This window comes from Siniperca chuatsi, linkage group LG2 (assembly GCF_020085105.1).
Source record: "Siniperca chuatsi isolate FFG_IHB_CAS linkage group LG2, ASM2008510v1, whole genome shotgun sequence".
Lineage (NCBI taxonomy): Eukaryota > Metazoa > Chordata > Actinopteri > Centrarchiformes > Sinipercidae > Siniperca > Siniperca chuatsi.
In genome coordinates this window covers 3,227,167-3,248,057 of record NC_058043.1, presented here as the reverse complement: position 1 = coordinate 3,248,057, position 20,891 = coordinate 3,227,167, and the positions used below count along the sequence as shown (strand labels likewise).

The 20,891-nt window shown below is 39.3% G+C and overlaps 1 protein-coding gene across 2 annotated transcripts in view; it reads left to right on the top strand.

Annotated features, from left to right (window-relative positions):
- Positions 1–20,891, top strand: part of angpt4 (angiopoietin 4) — a 115,876-nt gene that overhangs the window by 84,297 nt on the left and 10,688 nt on the right. For both annotated transcript variants that reach the window (XM_044183765.1, XM_044183773.1), the window contains 3 exons: positions 13,548–13,703; positions 13,779–13,900; positions 20,440–20,524. In XM_044183765.1, the coding sequence (XP_044039700.1) occupies positions 13,548–13,703; positions 13,779–13,900; positions 20,440–20,524 (363 nt within the window). The remainder of the gene's footprint in view (positions 1–13,547; positions 13,704–13,778; positions 13,901–20,439; positions 20,525–20,891) is intronic.

Here is a 20,891-nt window from a genome sequence, read left to right as displayed (position 1 = left end):
TTACAACCTGTGTGACTCTCACAGGTGGCCAGATGATGAATGTCATGATGCACCAGAGTACCATGTGGGGAAAATCCAATTCTGGTGATGGACAGCAAATACTAAGAAATTTATTTAAGAAAATTATTCATTATTTGTTAAGACTGCAGCCCTTATGTCAGGAATAATGACAAACAGGTAGAAACCAGACAACAAAAGAGGCGTCCAAATGGACAAACACCCTAAATCCTTTTTGTTTTTAAGTCGTGACATAATCTTTGGTCCTTATTGCTTCTGAAGGAAAGAAGCGCTACACTGTGCTTCTCAGAGGTTGCTTCTCAAGCAAACTGTGGTGTACCAGGACTTGTTTTTCCTGTTTTCTGTTGATGAAGTTTACAGTGGATAGGTGTCCATTCGGTGTGATGGTTGGTGGCTGTTCCTGCACATTCAAACTACCCAGTTCCCCTTAACAAACTGATGCTCCTGCTGCTGGAGATGGAAGATGTGTGTCTTCATGTGCTCCCAGGAAAGACTATGAAATGGCAGTAACTTTAACTTTGAATTAGTGAAAACTAATCTGTGCTAAGAAATGTGGGCTTTAGAAACAGTAGAGCTAGGTATAATAACAATTAGGTGTCTAATGTAATGTAGTAACCTTAAATGATTCCAGTAGTAATCTCTGTGGAGACACAACCCTCAGGGCTTCTCACATGAAAGACTAACGGCTTTTCAAAATCTTTGGAGGTGTTTCAATGAAAATGTTAGATTATATTAGAGTGTGTATATGTGGGGGCTGCATTTTGAGTGTTAACTGTTATTGGTGGTGATAAATGTTTAACTCGCCTCAGCAAAGAAATGAAAGCTCACAGAAGTTCGTCATTAGCACTCAAAGATGACTAAAATAGTTATTTTGGCTCTCTGACAAGCTGCATTATTATTATTTTCTTATGAATGGAAGAAATCTTGAAACTAGTGAAACACCAGGAACAACATCTAAACCCTTTTACTGTACATAAACCACAGTCTCACTTTCTCTTCCTCTTTCCGTCACAGTCTCTTTCTTCTCCACCGAGAACCGAAACATCTACGACCACAATCACGTTTTGTTCTTGTTTTACTAAACTAATTTCAACCACACTGTCTATCATCCAGTCCATAACTCCATCATCGAGTGGCGTCCATCCAGCACCATCTGTTCAAACACGCTGACAGAGGAGTGCTATGACAACACCGTCATTAATACTTCATAAAACACAGGATCTATTTATTGTTATAGTAAATAGATTAGGACATACAGGTAATGTTACAGACTAGTCTTTCAACAGATGGATGTCTTCCTTTTCTGTATCTGTAGTTTAGTGAGTGAACGGGCTGTTCTGTACAGTTCATTTATTTATCCTACACCTTTCCTGCAGCCTGTTCTCCAATCTAATTCAGGGCTGAATTGCATTTGTAATCCAATCAAACTATTTCTCTGTTTGCATTCTTTCACTGGTTTTGAAACACTCTTTTTACGTAAGAGCATTAACCTCCTGTGGGCCATTTTCATACATTTTCCTCGAACCAGACGGTCACACAGCAGGACAGGTTATGGCCCTGAACTGAAGCAGTAATTCTCCAGCCATCCATTACTCACCCTGCTGTGTCTTTGTCGTTGGATGGTCTGTCATTCTCTTTTTCTGCAAGAAAAAAAAACACATTAAAGAATAGATCTCACCAAGGAGCCATTTTCTATAACTTTAACCCTCTGGGGAGCCTTTTGTCTGGGGACCCCTTCTGTAAAAGTCTGGCAGGTTCAATGTGCATTGATGTGCAGGTCGTGGTGGACAGATGGGTCTACAAAGAGTTTTAGGCTGTGTCCGAAATCATTCCCTCATTCACTCCCTACATAACAGACACTCAGTAGTTTACTTTACTTTATAGTGAGCAGTAAATTGATTTCAGACACTGACCTATCAATTTGCATCATCACGGACAGCTGTAGAGTCACGCAACTGTAGTTTTTGCGCATCTATAAAATGCGCCGTATTGCATTGTGGGATTGTTGGCACAAAGTGGTGTACATGCCGTGAACACTGCTTTTTCTTGTTCCATTGTGAAAGTTTTGAGGGCACTTTATAGCGGATAGATTTCCACACTCAGACTTCGGACACTGAAATAAAATGCCGGGCAGTAAATGTAGAGCACTAAATAGTAAAGAGGGAGTGATTCTGGACACAGCCTAACTTTCCATTCGAGACGCAAACAGGGTTCAGGATGGGGGAACCCTGTTTGGTTTCTGTTAAACAATGAAGCTGATCTTTCCCTGACATGAACCAAGAATCAGATTTATTATTATTATTATTATTAATAGGTTGTCACATACAAGGAATTTACCTTGGTACTTTGGTGCCTAACGGTCACAATAAACATAGTAAGAGAAAAGAAAAAAATAGTACTGCAAGTCAAGAATCATAAATATAAAATAGAAATTTACAGTAAAAAATATGCAAAATATATCTGTTTTAAAGTGAAAAGAGCTGTACAGTGTTTCAACACAAGAACATTAAAATATGTAGTTATGCACCCTGTGAAACATACAAACAACTGACTGTTATGTAGTAGAACACACACTACTACACTGAAAAACATGCATTCACGTCCACTTCAAGTCCTCTCACACTTACTGCCTTAAAAACTTGCATCTGCACACACACACACACACACACACACCAGTGTGTTGACTTAGCCCATCTGGTCCAGATTGTGGTGAGATGACTGAGATGTTTGTCGTGGCTGTAGTCGTGACCCGACAGTCTAACAGAGACCCACACTCATATAAGCTGTAGATAGTAGCATTTACTGACACACACTCACTCACTCATTCATTTACTCTTTCACACACACACACACAGAGCTGTGACCCTTCAATATACTCCTAACTAACACACAACAGACGGTCATTAGAAGGTCATTAGACTGTAATATTTAGTTTAGTGGCACAGCAGAGAACTCTGCTAGAGAGACACATACAGCTGTAATATATGTTAAACAGAAGCAGGAAGTTTTCTTTTCTTATTTCATTTATTTTCCCGTTATGCGCCCGTTTATCTTAGAGCTGGTGTCCCTGGTGGGAAGTGGTTTTCCTTGTTGTGACTTTAATTCAATTACAAGCATTTCATGTAAATTATAATGTTTCAAAATGAAAAACTCATTGGGCATAAATAGCTCAAACTTCCTCAGAAAAGATTTAAAGTTTGATTTAGCTGAATGTTTTTAATGCAGACCTGCTTTGACTGATTAGACAAATGTGAAATTTAATTGCAGATAAGTTCAGAAATTGAAAGTGGCTATAAATGTCAGTTCATTCTTGACCTTGGAAACAGCATCTAACATAACCGTTTCCACTCAAGGTCCACTTACTGGCTTGTTCTGGAGCTTTAGACCGTACCACTGTAAAAATGCTCCGAACATTGGAGAGCTTGAACATCTACAGTCCAATGACAACTGCTGATAAGCAAGCACGTGAGTGGAGATTATTTAGTCAGATTCTGAAATCTCGTCTGTAAAATATCTGTCCACCAGCTGCAGTAGAAACAGTAGCACCATGTTGATGGTCGTGTCCTGCAGGGCCACAGGTGGCAAAGTCAGATCAGCCCAAAATTCAATATGATAATCAGTGACGGAAGAAGTATTCAGATCCTTTACTTAAGTAAAACTACCAATGTAACAAAGTAAAACAAGTAAAAGTCCTGCATTTAAAATCTTACTTAAAGTATCAAAAGTAAAAGTACTCGCTCAGCAGAAAAATTGACTGGCATATTACTTTATATTACATGAAAGATTGTTAATACGGATTCATCAATGTGTAAGTAGCATTTAAACTTTAACATTTGAATTACTTTACATACAGTTAGGTAGTAAAGTCCAGTGGTTCCCAACCTTAGGGATCAGGCCTCCTCCGATGGGTCACAACACAAATCTGAAGGGTCGTGAGATGATTATCGGGGTAGGAAAGAAGAAAACAACGTTTTGTTACAAAACTCTTCTAATTTTTGGGACTTTTCACTAACTAATTCACTAATTTTACCTCTCTGGGCCTCTATCCGTGATTTAAATGAAACCACATTCACAAATAAACATATTATCTAGATCTCTTGGTTTGAATCAAATATTATCAAAGTTTAATCAAAGTTTATTCTTAATTTGTAATGATGTAATGGATCAATGTAGTGGACATGTCTGACAAAAAAACCTTTCTGGGTACCAAGACAGTTCCAACTGTGGTCTTCACAAAAATCGTCAAGGTATCAGCTGCTGTCTGGCTCAGTGTCTTTTTTTGCCACTACCACTGGGGGGCGCCAGAATCAGAAATGTTCCAATTCAACACATACTGGCTTAAAAGAAGTTGGCAATTATTTGCAGGAAACTTGTTTGCGCTTTAGTCCACTGAGTCATTTGATGTATGAGTGCCGTGTGTGTGTGTTTTTGTTGGGGGGGGGGGGGGGGGTATTTCTCTGCTGACCACAACCCTCCACTTTGCTGACTGTAGATTGTAGGAGAACATGCTGTAAAAGATCTGATTCTATCCTATTTTTTTGGGAACAGCTTTGTTTGTGTCCAACTTCTGATGCAGAGACCTCATGCTGGCGTCCTGTGGGAACAAGATTCAAAATAACAGGACTAGCTTGGATCCTCTCCACTGCTTTCCCACTCCTAACTCTTTCACAAATTCAGCTTTCCCATAAAAAGCATTAAAAGTTACTTTAGCACTTAAGTAGAGAAAGTGAAAGTTAAAATTGCATCTACAGGCTAGAAATGAACACCGGACCATGAACTGTTCGAACAGATGCATAAATACGTTCTAATGAAAATAATGATGCTTTTCTTGTCTATTGATCGACAAGAAGGTCACTTAAAGATTTTTAGCAGAGTGAATTCTTGAGCAAGGTTTGACCAATCAAAGGAAAGTATCCACAAGGTCACTGTAACCTTGATTTGATTTAAATGAAGGGTTAGACTAATGAAGCCATAGTTTAAACTGCATTAGGGTTTGTATAAATGCCAATTAATATGTTTCAAACCTCAGCGTGTACATCATCACTCTTGTTTTTCCATTGCAATCCCTGCATGGTACCAAAACAAGCAACTGTGGAGTCCACGTAGGATTTAAAAGACACCAGGGTGACTCCCACACCCTGCTGACTGACAGAAGAGGATTGGCAGAGTAACTGCTCTTCTTCATTAAAGAGTAACTGAACACTAAATCCAGGTGGTAGATTACCTGTACAGTCACTTTGTACACTATCAATTGATCTGGGTCCCATTTTATGATGATTATTATAATTTTTCCAGAAGATATACAGTAATTCTGTCCTCTAGTAGAAATACTACTTTATAAGATATACTACTACTAGTTGCAAGGTAGTAGTGTAGACTGTATATAAAGATGGACGACGCGTCTCCACTTCCTCCCACTGTACAACAATCTAGTCAAAATATCCCGGATACAGGAGCTGCCATCTTACGCTGGTGACATCATTTGGAGCCAGAGTCTGCGCAGTAGTGATGGAGTTGGAGCCACGGTATCGAGGTCCCGCCCATACACCCGGCCGACTCAGTCTCAAGCATGACACTCCCTTTTTATGGCATCAAATAACTAATTAAAACCAAACTTATCAGAAAAATGAACACTTGAACATACATCAGTGTGATAAGAACGACCTAAAATGACAGAAACCATCTTTGGAAAAAATTTGGAGCAACAATCTGATAGAACTGTGATGGGGGTGGGTAAATGGGGTGTTTAGTTGCTCTTTAAATTTCTCAACCTAATAAAAGGTAAAGAACACACTTGCTGCACCCGCTTACCCCGACAGCACCATAATCATGATGTTGTTATCTTATATTCCCCAAGAAGAACATGTGTAAAGCATCTCTGCAGTGGTTTGGTGTTTTAGAAAGCACCTGTCAGGAGATGTGCTAATGTTGGAGAATATGAGGTGTGAGGAATGAAAACAGCAGGTCCGTTTTATGATGTAAGCTAAGAAAGGAACTCTGACAGGTGAAAAAACACAGCAAAACTTAAGTGTCCGCCCTATGTGATAGACATAAGTAAGGAATGTTTTAAAATATCTGTGGTTAGGAGGAGATAAGAGACGTATAAATGAAAAGGAAATAACATAAATGTGATCTGTAGTGAGTCTGAAGGGTTCAAGTCATTATGTGGTAATTTTCTCAACTCAGCTCATACAAGAAGGTCAGAACAAGAAAAGAAACTAGGCCAGTTGTGGAAGAAGTACTCAGAGCCCTTAAGTAAAAGCACTAATACAACAATGTAAAAATACTCTATTACGTACGTAAAAGTGCTGCATTAAAAAATTTACTTAAGTAAAAGTACAGAAGTATTATATGCAACGTGCAATACAAAAAGCATGGAGTATTGCAAAAAGCAATACATAGGAAGCATTTTACTGTTGTAGCATAGGTTAGTCCAGTGGTTCCCAACCCAGGGGTTGGGCCCCTCCAAAGGGTCACCAGATAAATCTGAGGGGTCGTGAGATGATTAATGGGAGCGGAAAGAAGAAAAAACTAAGGTGTGCTGCACAAATTTGTATTTATGATTTTAGACTTTTTCTTTAATCTTTGCTTTTTTGTGAAATATTGAATAATTTGACCCTTTTGGCCTCAAACAGCTATTTAAATAAAAGCATGTGAGAAGTTTAGAGGGGAAATGTGTGGAACAGCTAACAACTCAGAGACATCTGAAACATGTGACTCCATATTAATCTTCAAATCTTAATTTGAAAAGTAACGATATCTGTCAGATAAATGTAGTGGAGTGAAAATACAGCTTCTTCTGAAACGTATTTGAGTAGAAGCATAGAGTAGCATAAAATGGAAAAGTAAACGGTACCTCAAGATTGTACAGTACTTGAGTATGAATGAATGAATATTTCTTTTATTCAAGTGTCATACACCTAAAGGTGCCAAGCCCACAAGGGCTTACAAGACACGACTTGCATCACCTTCAGAGGCAAGAAAACAAAAAGAAAGCAAGCCAACACATGGTGCTGTATACATGTGTCAAACACCTGATATCAGATATAAACGTATCAAACAAATTAATAAATCAAACATACAACCCTCTCATACATTGTAAACGTACTGTGATCTACATTCCTGTGTCACATCAAACAGACTGGGATGTCCCGCAGACATTTTCAGGACAAGCTTAACTCAAAAATCACAATAAAAAAGGACAGTAGAATATAAAATGCTTTTTACTCTCAACCTCATCACGAGGAACTTCAAATAAAGGAAAGTCAAATAAGGCTGTGTGGAAAAATAACCTATTACTGTAGGTTTGTGAGGTGTTTACATAGATTTTTACTAACAAAACTAACTTTTTTTAAGATCTGGGATTTAAAATTGCAATCAAAGTGTTGTTTTTGTTGCAGGAATAAAAATACATTAAGAGTCATTTTCAAATGCTGGACTGTGTGTCTGTGCTATGGGAAAAGCAAACATACTGCTTTTTGCCAAGTGCTTTCTAACTTTATTTATGGTGCTGTTTTCCTAAATGATTTGTTTTGCCCCCCAGTCAGTCCCAATCTGAATAGAAAATATACTGGATATTTTCTCCCTGTCTGCATTGTGGCATTTCTTATCCTGGTGAACTGGAGCTCTTTAAGGAAGCACAAACCACACTGGAGTCACTTGTGGATCTTTATGAGGAAATGAAATGTTCAAATCGCTCTCCATCACTCCGGACTACCTTTAGGGATTCCTGTCTGTGTCAAAAAGGCAGAAGGAAACCACAATGGAAAAATATATAAGTAACAGAATATCAAAACAACCAATTAACTAAAAAGAATTATAAGGAAGACAAAACATGAGAAATGTCCATGCAGTGATGGATTTACAAACGAGTTTCATAAGGAATTTCAAATTTTATTAGTACCTCTGTTAAGTCCTAAACTGGGCCTTGGATTACAGACGATACACAGACACTTGAGATTCTGCAAGTATCTCATTAATTCATAAAGAAGCTAAAGAGAAAGCAGATTTCTACAAAGATCTACAAAACTGGACTTTGATTCTATTAACAATAACAGGGAGAATTGATCATTAAAACAGATACATTAATACATTACCAATATTTTTTATATCAAAACCTGCCAATCCATGTACCTAAAAAAAAAAATGGTCGACATCAAAAGTATTACTCCAACTGTCTGTAGTAAACTTGAGATCCAGAACTGTTTCCTGGATGAACTTTGTCCTTACAACTAAGACTAACTAACTGTAGCTGTGCACATGCACTGTGATGGATCAGTGTAATGGACATTTTGGTCATGTTCGCCCTCATGTTCACTTCTTAACAGGAGAATTAGAGAATAGAGTTAATACTGAACTTTAATTTAAGCCTGTGTCATCGTTCTCGTTGTGATACGATTATATTACCAAGTCTTGGATCTCTACAATGACGCTACTGAGTTAAATGTTAAGAGAAGGTACAAAGATTATGCCAAGACTACAAAAATAAGACACATGTTAAGATGCCTGAGGTTGTGTTTTGTCTTCTGTATGTGCATATTCTGTAGGTGGCGATTGCTTTTTAAGCATTTACTGATCAAAGTCTAATGTCTGAAACATGGATTGATTAAAGTGTGAAGCTGTTTTGGTCTTTCAGGATGATTACTCATTCGTAAAACAATACGCAGACGCTTCAAGGATGAGACAGCAGAGTAGCAGAGAGTGAAAGTATAAAAGTGAAAAAGACAAAAGAAAGATAGATGACGATGTAGATATAGAAACCCTCAAGATGAGTTCATACGTGGGGAAGAGAGAGGGAATGAAAGTTGTCGAGGGAGTAAAAGCCAGGCACCATACAGAGAGATATTTCCCTGCAGTGTGTCAAGTGGAGCGCTGCTCACAAACGAGGCCTGAGGCTGTTGGCTTGTTCTGCTGCTTCATAACACTCTGAGATTCAGCCAAAACATCTGGACTCTCTGATACTTAGTGACACGCTGCAATAATATAACAAGCTCTGGAAGTATGCACATGCATTTTTGTCCTGTATTCGTCAAGCTCACGATGTTTTTCCGAGAAAAATTATATCAAAGCAGATGGCTTTCAAGAGATGCAATAAAAAGATGTGGCTTTAACTGAAGCAGGGATCAGTGGTGCCGTCTCTACCGCTCATTGTTTATACATGATGAGTTTGGTGAAGCCACACACAAACACACTAAACTGTAATGTATCTAAGGTTGCCATGTGTGTGGCAATTTCACAGGGTTAAGATATATTTAAAGGACTGAAGGGGCCATACAAGTGTTGTTGCAAGTCATTTCCATGTGGTGTGAAAGAGCAGTCTTCACTTTTCCTGCACTGACCAATTTCTGTCGCATACTGACATTATTTCTCTCACTGTGTGATACTTGCAGGTTTCCATTTTCAGAGAAACCAAAAAGTCCTTATAGCTAAACAACTGTTATGCTGATCTAGCTCCCCCATTGGGACGAAGACACAGCAGCAATACTTATGTTTAAGTTTTGACCAACTAAAACTGCTGCTAAAAACTGTAGCAGCCACCTCAAGACATCGCACTACTTCTAGCTGTGCTGCAAGCAATTTTAAACCATTTGAACAAACAACCAAAGCTGATGTTTTTCTGAAGAGAACAGTCATTATTTTCACATCATTCATGTTTATTCTCCAAGCTGTAGCCAGTTTTACCCATCAGTCTGTTTCCAGTTGTTGGGAGTTCAACTGCATGTGAAAAAAGTAGTATAAAGCCTTTCGTGTCTCCACAGGGAGCTGCGTGAAGTCTGATAAATGTCCTCAAGTGATGTCACGTGAGTCAGCGTCGGTCGGGGCTGAAGACTACAAGTTTGAAAATGAAACAAATCACCAGACCTCTGTGACCTCTGCTGCAGCTAGAGGCTCAGGCTACAAACTAGCATCTCTCTGATCAAACTGTGAGCGGCACAGTTGGATTGTGGGTAATGTAGGAAGAAGAATGTGTGGAATAAAAATGACAATATTTCTGGTTCTGCTGCAACAATTCTGATACTATTTTTTTTTTTTATAATTGAATGAATCCAACAATGTTATACGAGTGCAACGCTACATCGGTGGAGTACTCTGATGGGTGTGGGTATAAATGTGCTCCGTGGCACCTGTAAGCACACCCAACAGTGTGTCACGGGGTCCTGGGGTGCACCTGTACATCACTGCAGCAAGATCAGACAGATAGACAGTGGATGTCTGCTGAAACAAGACTTTCAGGGGCTGCTGAGTTAACTTTTAAGCTTATGAAAAGATTGTGGTAACCGTGGTCTCTGGTGGTAACACTTTGTACAGCCATCCACTAAACCGACCTCCACAACTTCACTTTTCACTGCACTATAACATCACACTACTTTCTGTTTCAGCCCATCCTCACCAGAAAAACGGCCACAGTCGTGTGTGCAAGCAGCTTATTACGACCTATATTTACATTTATTGTCCTCTAGTGTAATTATGGCGTCCTCTCCGTAGTAATTATGACCCAGGAGACCGGGGTTTGTGTCCCGTGTGAAACCAAAAATGCATGACTTACATGATCACTTAGATAACATAACGTACTTATTTTAACCCAACCCATGATCTTTTCCTAAACCTAACCAAGTAGTTTTGTTGCCTAAAGCGTTTTGGGAATCCGTGGCAATCGACCTTTTCTGTCATTTAGGTATGAGGACGTGTTGTTCTGTTTGGTCCTAAACATAAACATGGCTAGTTTTTAGCTTTTTGCCCAAACTACCACTACTGTGTGGTGAGTTCAGGCTTATGCAGACCTTCCTCAGTCCAGTCACTCAGAGGCCCTTCAGGTCCAGAGCTGTCAGCTCAGATCCCGACACACTCTAGCGACCCACAGTGCACTTGTTACCCCAGATCCCTATCGGTGCTACTTGCCTGTGCGTCAGTCCTGTTATCGGGACTGTTTGGTGACCCAGTCCCCCCTCCGCTCCCTCTGTGAAGTCACCCAGAGGGCCAGATCACAGCGAAGCCAACATGTGGTTTGAGTTAGCATCTCAGAAACAAGCCCCTCCATACGTGGGGTTGTCTGCGTAGTCCCAGAGCTCGTTGGTCAGCTTGTGTAGTTTATAATTGTGTTTGTGTGTGCGTGTGCATGCTTATATGAATGTATGCCAGTTTCTGTGTCACCATGAGAGTTTCTGTGTGTCTTTGGTCTGTGTGAAAGGGTTTCATGTATTGTGTGTGTGTAGTTCTAATCCTACAGCAGGAAGTAAGGGTCAATTAACAAGTCAGCACACTGTGTCTCCAGAGCCTCGACAAAAAAATAACAAAAGAAAGACCAAAAAAAGAACCTGCTGAACTTTGGTTTTCTTGTTTGACTCAATTATTCTCAATTCTCTATTTTTTCTTCTCTCCTTCATTATTATTATTATTATTTTAATCTGTATATTCAAAGCAGTGCTGCAGCTATTTCCCCATGTGTGCTGCTCTGCTGGCTGGACTGTGCAGCAGCCAGGTGGAGGTTTTGATTTTCGAAGTTTATCTGCGCAGCATCTCAGGAAGCAGAGCAGAAGGGAGAAACGAACCAGCTCGTTCCAGCTATTTTCTCCTTGTTTGATTATTTGATTAACTTCTCGCTGCGTCACAACATCAGATTTTTTCCCCTCCTTGTTCCAGTTTAGCGCAATTTACTCACTCACACAAAAGTCTCTCCAAAAGGCCACTTTTCATTTGTGGCCGCTGTGATACGTATCTCGCCACTCATAAAGTAATTTTCTGATTGAACAGAGCGATGCATGTTTAATCTGAATCTGGATTGAAGCAGACTAAACATAATAACAGATGAGGAACTTTAATTTGGTTGTAAAAATGAGTAATAGTGCCGTCAGCGTGCATGAAGAATGATGAATATGATGAAGTCAATCAACGTGGATAACATCAGCCGATGAAAGGAATAAAACCATGAAAACATAACGTTGCTGAAACTGGAGGAATAGTCAGCACTTATGAAAAATGAGTCAGCTGTCAGCCTTCAGCAGTCATAACAAACACATTTAAGCCAAATTGAAACGGCTTTCGACAGGTTTTCAAGCCTTTTGCATTTCATTACTTAAACTAAGAAGGTTTTTGGTCCAGTGTGTCTGTTTATCAGGATATCTCAACTAGTTAACAGATTTCATTGAAATCTGGAGTCAAGAAACAAGTGGTTAGTGTTTGGTCTGGTCTTTAAAGGATTTCTTAACATTGGGAGATATTTGACAAATTTAGATATTTTTCCGAAATTTCTCACGAACTGCTGCACTTAGTTGGTTGAAAGAAATCGGACACACATCTCCCGTGATTCTCTGTGAATATTATGATGCAGATATGGATCCAGGTGCAGATGATAATTTTCTAAACATTATATTAAAATGATCGCATAGGATTGTGTGACCTTCTGTGCTTTCTGGGTATTGCTTTAATTTGTCATTGACGACTATTTGTGGTCATAATTATTGGCTCGTTCGGAGTCAGTGTGCAGCTTTAAGGAGGTAAAAACGTTCTCACATGCTGCATGTCACGATCCGAGTCCTTTAATTTTGAGTATCTGCCGATCTGACACACTTTATTTTTCACAAGCTACTTTATCCATATACTGGACGTCCTGATTAAAAAATATCAAGTTTATAAGCTTAAATTATTGATCTGATATGAATGAAAGCTTAACTGGGAGAATGCGACTCCTGAAATTAACGTGAAGCAATACACTACGCAGAAGACGTCTCACTCTGAGGAACTACAGAAACTTTAACGTTAATTAGTGACAGCTGATATGACCTGCTGCTGGCTAAAAATGAAAGCTGCCACCTGAATGTTTTGTACACTGCAAAATCAATAAAGTTTTGAACTGCCCCCAAAACTTCAAAGTAAAAATTAGTATGACGATCAGATAGAGTTTTGTGTTGGGATTCATTAAAGAAAAGTGATCCACACCGGACTCAAATGTGATCTGGGCGTTGTGGCCTGAACTTCCCCTCCCAGTGACTCATCAAACAGCCTCATTGGTAACTGGTCGTCCCACTGGGACCGATCTGTTTGTTGGTCCAGCGGTATATTTATCAACTCCCTGTGCTTCTCAGTGGCACTGATATCCTGAAGACGTGGAGTCTGAGGGATGAATAGATGGCTGGATGGATAGATTATTTATTTGTCGGGGTTAAAGGACAGAGCATGGCAGTGCGAGTTGGCATCGGTTGATATTCCCAGAGAAGGAGCGACCTGCGTCTTTATATACCAGACCTCTTGACATGTTTGATTATACGTTTGATTTGGTGAACTTTGAGCACTAAAACCACCCACTCAGTGCATCGAGTGCAGTATTTCAATGCTGAGCTTCTGGAAAGAGCTCACATTTAAAAGCATTATTTACTAATGAGGGTATAAGTCAAAATGACTCAACGCTGTGGAAAGAAATGATAAAGTCTCTTTTTTGTTTCTATTTGTCTGTCTTTCCCTTTCTGTATTGTCTGTCTTGTTTATTAGCAGACAGTTTTACTTTCTATTGTGTTTATCTTTTTCATCCTCAGTTGGAGAACGTCATTCAGAAGAGCATGAAGCCAGGCATCATCAACATACCGTCACATGTCGTTCACAACCAAACAGCCACCATGCTGGAGATCGGAACAAACCTCCTCACGCACACAGCGGAGCAGACGCGCAAACTCAACGTGGTCGAAGCCAAGGTAGTGAGTTGCCAATCAGCTGACCTCGACACTTGAAAGCAGATTTCCTGGATTTAACGCCATGCCTTCCACCAGGTGCTGAACCACACGTCTCGAATAGAGATCCAGCTTCTGGAGAATTCTCTGTCTACCAACAAGCTGGAGAAGGAGCTGTTACTGCAGACCTCCGAGATCAGCCGGCTGCGAGACAAGAACAGGTAAAAGTTTCTACCTCGGTCTGAATGTGCGAGGTTGGATCTGGGAAACTCAATAGTGCTCTAAAGAGACAATTTAGGAGTAACGGATTATTTACTAAAAGTGAAGAATAAAACATATTTATTAAGCGACTTTCTCCTACTTACACAGAAAAGTGTAAGAGTGACCTTTAACAGCAGCTCTCAAGTGATCATCAAGAGAAAAAGCCAATTAGATACATCTGCCATATTGTTCATTCAGGGATTTGTTATTCTGAAAAAAACATATTTTCTTTGTGTGAAGTCTTTAATATATCCAGTAAAAAAAAATATGTGAAAATATTAACAATCTAATATATAATAGGGGTTTATGTATATATCAATATGGATGAAATATGATCATGAAAATATGAAGTTGCAAATAATGTAAACAAAAAGAAAACCAAGCTGGAGCAGGGAGGAAATTCTGCCGCTGGAACAGGAAGCACATCAGAGAAAACTTATAATAAGAACAATTTGTTTCCTCCTTGACAAGTGCCCCCCCTGAGGAATGCAAAAAAACAACACCACAGAGGCACTCCCTTAGTTTCGGGGGGGTTGAATCCGGCCGGGCATGTTGGCATGTTGCATGTCATTCCCCATCTCGCTCACATCATTGCCTGTTATCTCTCTACTGTCAGAATCCCGAATATTTAAGAAAGAAGAAAACGTTCATCCTGAGCAATGATACAGTGTATTGTATAATCTGTCCAAAACATGTCTCAGCTGTCTGTCTCTGTATTGCGGCCATGTAAGGCTACTGTTAACCAGCTGAAGACACATCGGAGCTTTGCTGGCATTTTTAAGTCAAAAGAAATCCGACAAATAGCTTCCATTGTTAAAAATCTCCTCGAGACACGTTTAAAGACATGTAAAAATAAAAATACTCTGCTTGGAACAATAATTTGTATCTGATGTGATTTTTTTCACAAAAAAAGTTTAATTACCTTGATAAAAATAGTTAAAATTACATGTACTCCTCCTCCCTCCCCTCCTCTGACCCAAATATGAGTTGACCTCGAGCGGAGAAAAAAAGCGCCTTATCAGCGATTTCACAACTTCACAGTGAGAATATTTGAAATACAAGCAAGTCATTAGAGATGATGGAAATACGTCCACAGCTGTTTCTGCGAGCCAATATTTGGAATCACAATATTTTCACTATTTTTCATATTATGAGGTGAACTTGGACGGTGTGTTGTGCGGTAAAACGTGCAGAGTAATTATCAAACGTGTTCTCCGTGTACAGTAACAGATATAATACAAACAGAGAGGCTGAAAGAGAGAGAGAGAGAGTGTGTGTGTGTGTGTGTGTGTGTGTGTGTGTGTGAGAGTGTGTGTCTTCTCTGTGTCTGTGAATACAAACATACCTGTGTGTGTGTGTGTGTGTGTGTGTGTGTGTGTGTGTGTGTGGGTGTGCATCTGAGCTTTGTGTTCTTTTTGTTATTTTCCTACCAAAATCTCTCCTTCTTATCTCTTTATGTTCATTCAGCGTGAATTTTTCGCTCAAGTTCACTCAACTTGTGCAGTCGCCTACATCAAACAAGCATCTGTTCAGTTCCGCTCCTGCCTTTGCATTGAGTTTCTATGCAGTCACTCTAAACACCTCTTGGGGTGGACTGTTGGGTCAACAAAGCCTGTGAAAGGAGACCACACTTCACAGTTATTATGGTTTCTTTTAACCATGACCACAGTTTTTCCTGACCCTTAACCAACTAGTTTTAGTTACCTAAACTTAATCAAACTTCAACCTCTGCTCTCCGTCTGCATGTTCAGATTGTTCAGTCACATTTCACTAAAATATGGCTCAGTATGGGCAGACATGTGCAATTAAGAGCGTAACAAATGAAGGAAAAAGAAAAGCAGTCTAGTTTTAATTTGGTGGTGAAGTATTCTTGAAATAATCCAGTGTGTTTTGAGAGGTCTCTAAAAGCCTTAGAGGTCGGAAAATGTTCTCAACCACGAAGCATTTAATCCTTTAATTTACCAAAAAATATTTAAAATCCTGACAATAATGTGCTTCTGATTATTTTATGGACACAACACCAGAATTTAATTTGGTGGAACAAAAAATATTTAAAATCCTCCGACAATACATGCATGTGTAGGTTAATTGATAACTCTAAATTCCCGTGATTATTTTATGGACACAACTGTCCAGGTGTACCCTGCCTATTTAATTTGAAAATGGATGGATGGAGGTCTAATAAATCAATCTTTGTGCTGACAACGCGATAAAGGCTGCTGCAGCGTCTGGTTTTTTCACCTAAGAATCTTGCATTTTTTGCTTCGACTGCGTTGTGAAACAGTTTCAACATTGCTGTTAAAACATGTATGAAAACATGTACATAAATTCTCATTAGTGGTCTTGAAACCAGAAAGCTGTGCTGAGGTTGTAGTTATTCTTTTTAGATAACGGGGACAAAGGCTATTAGTTGCACTTCTGCTGCGCTGGTTCAGTTTCAGGACTGTACAGTAGATACGGTGAGTACTCAGGGGTCTTTACAAAGTCTGAAAATACTCTTAAAGTAATTCAGATAAATCTGTTGCTTTAGTAAGTGCATCTTAAATATATATAGTCCAATTTTTTCAGCGTGCAATTTGCACTCTTGACAAAAAAGGGTTTGATGCTTTATTAAACACGCTGGACTTAATGTCCCTTAAATTATTAATTTCTTGTTTTAGTTTTCTTACGGTTCCCTGTTGAAGTTTCACATTTAATCGCTATGTTCAAACAGAAATAGGCTTTTTAGAAAGAGTCAGCTTTTTATATCTTTCTTTTCTGTGTTTTAACTTTAAACAATTCTATTGTATTGTTTCAATCTTAAAAAGTGAAGATTTCTGAATTCCTAATACTGTGAAACACACACACACACACACACACACTCTCTCAACATTTTCAGCTTGCAAACTTTTATAATCAGAGTACAAACAGCTAAATGCACACACACGCACACACACACACACACCACTTCACACACACATGCTGTACAAACCGCAGCACCACAGCGATCAGTGGCTCCCCATCAGTCTACATCACCTGCCTCGTTCATGTGCAGGTCAGCATATTGAAGTGATCAGAACCGGGAGCTGATAATGTGTTTCAGCTCTTAATATGACCAAAGTCTCACTTGATGATGTAAAGTGATATCACTCATAGGTGTAAAAGAGCTACATGATATAGCTGCACATTAGCGAATGATGGAGGGTCGTGTCTGACTCCTGTCAGCCACACTTTAGCAGTAACTGGACTTCAGGTGTGGTTAGAAAAGCTACAGATATTATATTAACAGATTTCACATTACATTTCTGGGTGTTAATGTACTGATATTCACATATAACTGAACTACGGGAGAATAGTGGAGCCTAAAATTACATTAGATTAGATTAGATTCAACTTTATTGTCATCACACATGTACAACTACAAGGCAACGAAATGCAGTTTAGGTCGAACCAGAAGTGGAATAAGCAAGTGCAGGATATAAAGTGTGTGCATACATGCAGGATAGAGCAGAATTATGAAAATATTGTGGTAATATATATTATAATATTATATGAAAAGTGGTACTATGGACATTATATACAGATGGCATTACTATAAACAGAAGTATACTGATGGAGACTAAAATCCACCTAAAATCAGTTTACCTTCCTATTCTTTAAAGAAAGATTAGAAATCTTTGGTTGATTTAAATATATGTGCTTGTTATATGATATCAACAACAAAAATACAAAGGACAAATAATTTATTTTATTAAAAAGGGAATTTATATGTCTTTATTTGCTCTATGGAAGGCAGTGTCAGTGTCAGTTCACCACTTTGGTCCAGACTGAAATATCTCAACAACTATTGGACGGATTGAGGTGAGATTTTGTGCAGATATTCATGGTTCCCAGAGGATGAATCCTACTGACGCTGATGATCCCCTGACGTTACCTCTAGTACCACCATGAGATTGACATTTTTGGTTTTGAGTGAAATATCATAACAACTATTGGATGAATTGCAATAACTTTGGTGATCCTCTGACTTTTCATCTAGCGCCACCATCAGGTCAAAATTTAAATGTGTCCAATACTTTGAGCACCTGCAGAACTAACGAACTTCTCATCAGCCTCAGCTGTGCTTTGTGTTTAGTGCTAATTAGCAAATATGAGCACGCTAACACGCTAAACTACGATGGTGAACATGCTAAACATTTTACCTTCTAAACACCATTGGCATTGTCATAGTGAGCATGTTAGCATGCTGATGTTAGCATTCAGCTCAAAGCGCCGCTGTGCATATCAGCCTCACGCAGCTGCTAGCATGGCTGTAGTAGACTTTTAGTCTTGTTTTACTTACTTTGGTGCAGCATCAAAAGCACATTTGAATTTCAGCACATTTTTTTCTGTTAACAGGAAGCATTTCCTGAGCTGAGCTTGTCACAAAGGGACCTGGTTTACTGTAAACTACTGTCATTAGTGTCTTCTTGCAGCAGGAAACAACAACTTTTGGATGCGTGGGGACATTTAGTCTGTGTGAAAATCAGAGTAAAACACACTGCTCCTTAGAGAGGGATAAGAAGCTGATGAGCCTACTCATAGGTAATGAGATATTTTATGTTCATGTACATTTAACACTTTTTCACCACTTAAAAATAATTTAAAACACACACAGATGTTGTGACTTATTCTGGGAAACATTAGAGAAGAAGACAAATTTTCCCATCCGACTCCTGCCGACCCCCCACCACACTTCTGTCCTCTGCTCTGCACTCGGAGCCAGAAAAGTGAATGTGAACTGGACATTCAGCCACTTTCAGTGTCCCATATTTCCCTCTGAAGCCGCTGCCACTCCCTCATCAGGTTTCATTCATTTGGCTCCTACGTTGTTGATCTAACTGTGGCCTGGAGTCTATTTTCAGCAGCTGCACTGCTGGTTTAGCTGCAGAGATAACGTGGACTGTAGTCTGCTCTGGCAGAAAGAATGATGGTCGGGTTATTAATCTTTATTTTGCTGTTTTACGGCTTCTCTAACAAGAGGGAGTAACTCGGGAGTTACAACCTCTGGTCCATTACAGACAGATTTGTACAAATAGTTTGGATTTGTGTCCTCCCTCTGACATACACACAACCTCCATGTTAAACCATCTAATGTTAATATGACACATTCCAGGAGTTATTTTGAGATGACATACAGTAGTTTACTTTTTGGTAAACCCACTTTCCTTCAATCTGCCTCCTCTGCTTCTTCATAATTTAGTTATTTCATACATTTCCCAGAATGCCTTATCCTGCTACAAAAGTGTCTGTCTGTGTTGTATGTTTGCATGCGGGTAAATCAATATAGTATGTTTTACAAGGTTGTTGTTCAAATTACCTGCAGAAAAGCTGTGGCTGCTTTGCATTTTGGCTTCTCTAGGTGTAGAAACAAGTATCTCTGCCTCTTCTATCGTGTATTTTAACATGAATGATTGTTGAACATCTAGTAGAACTAATTTTCCCTTTGATTCTGAAAAACAACAGCATCAGTCGTTTCAGCAAGTCCCCCAAAACGATAAACGACGTTTACGTTCAAGTGACGGCGCCCCCTGGCGGCTGCAGTAATTGTGGCAGGAGCAAAGGAGGAAATCTGGTGATTGTATTCTAGAGCGACAAAGTCCGCAAGCAAAAGTTATGTTTGTTGTTTCTAGGTTTACTAGCTAGCAGTCTTCTTCTTCCCTGTCTTCGCCAGCGTTTTGCAGCATATCTTGGCGTGTTACCGCCACCTGTTGACCAGTGGAACGGTGTGAAACCATTGGCAGGAATGTGTATCGCGTCACCCACCTGCACATTTCCTACCAACAATCAACGTAATTTTTTTAAAGCATGATCACGATCGTTTCCAAACCTTAAAGAGTAACTTCACATCAGGCTAAAAAGGTGTGTTTTGCTGCCCTCTCTGGTTGAAAGCTTGTTTCACCTGTGTGAAGTGTGCCCTGTTGCACCTGTAACCACACCCATCAGTGATGCCATGGTATCCTGGAGTACACCTGTACATCGCTGCGGCAAGTTGAGGAGTTAATCCACTGGAAGCAAAAACAAGATTTTCGGGGGGGGTGTTAAGTTACTCTTTAACCACGTGGTTATTATTGTTACTATGACGATGAGGCTCCCATAACCTTAAAGTTATAATTTTAACCAAAACGTTTACCTAAACCTAACCGAGTTGTTTTTGTGCCTGAACCTTAACCATTTTGTTGTCACTTCTTAAAACTGATTTATTTTTCCAACCATAAGATACGGGCGTCCAAACAACATAATTTGTGGAACTTGTTGTTTTTATCATTAAAACATGTAACATGAAATATCTTGATGTCACATCATGTTGTAATCATCATGTAATCATGTTACCTTCGGCCAGCTATCTATAAGAACAGGAACCACGTGTACAGCTGCATTTTGAGTAGATGTTTATGTGATTTACTGTAGAAAACAGCTGAATATCATGTGGGTCGAGTATCTAAAGTTCTGTCTTTTTTTCTTTTTGTCTGTCTCTCAGTCGTTTGGAGAGTAAAGTTCAGATGTTGGAGTCTCGGCAGAAAGGAGAGCTGGAGGACATGAGGGAGGAGAAGAACAGACTGCAGGTACAGTCAATAAAAATGACTAAATCTGTGTGATTTACTGTGAAGCACCATCATCAGCACGCGTCTGTTTGGACAGGTGTCTGCATATGTATTAACTATATTATATTATATATATTACAACTATATACAGCCTGTGATTTGTTCATTTGTAACAGGGGGGATGGCCCAATGGGGGCCCTCCACGAATACACGTTGTCACTTTGATCTTGAAGGTGACGCTACTCTTTAGAGTATATAGGCTACAATATATATAATCAATTGAGTATTCATGGTATATAGTTTAGAGAATATTATTAATCCAAGAAGAAACTGACAGAAGGGCGGGACGCAATTACAAATCCGTCTGCTACTTCAGCTCCACGGACAG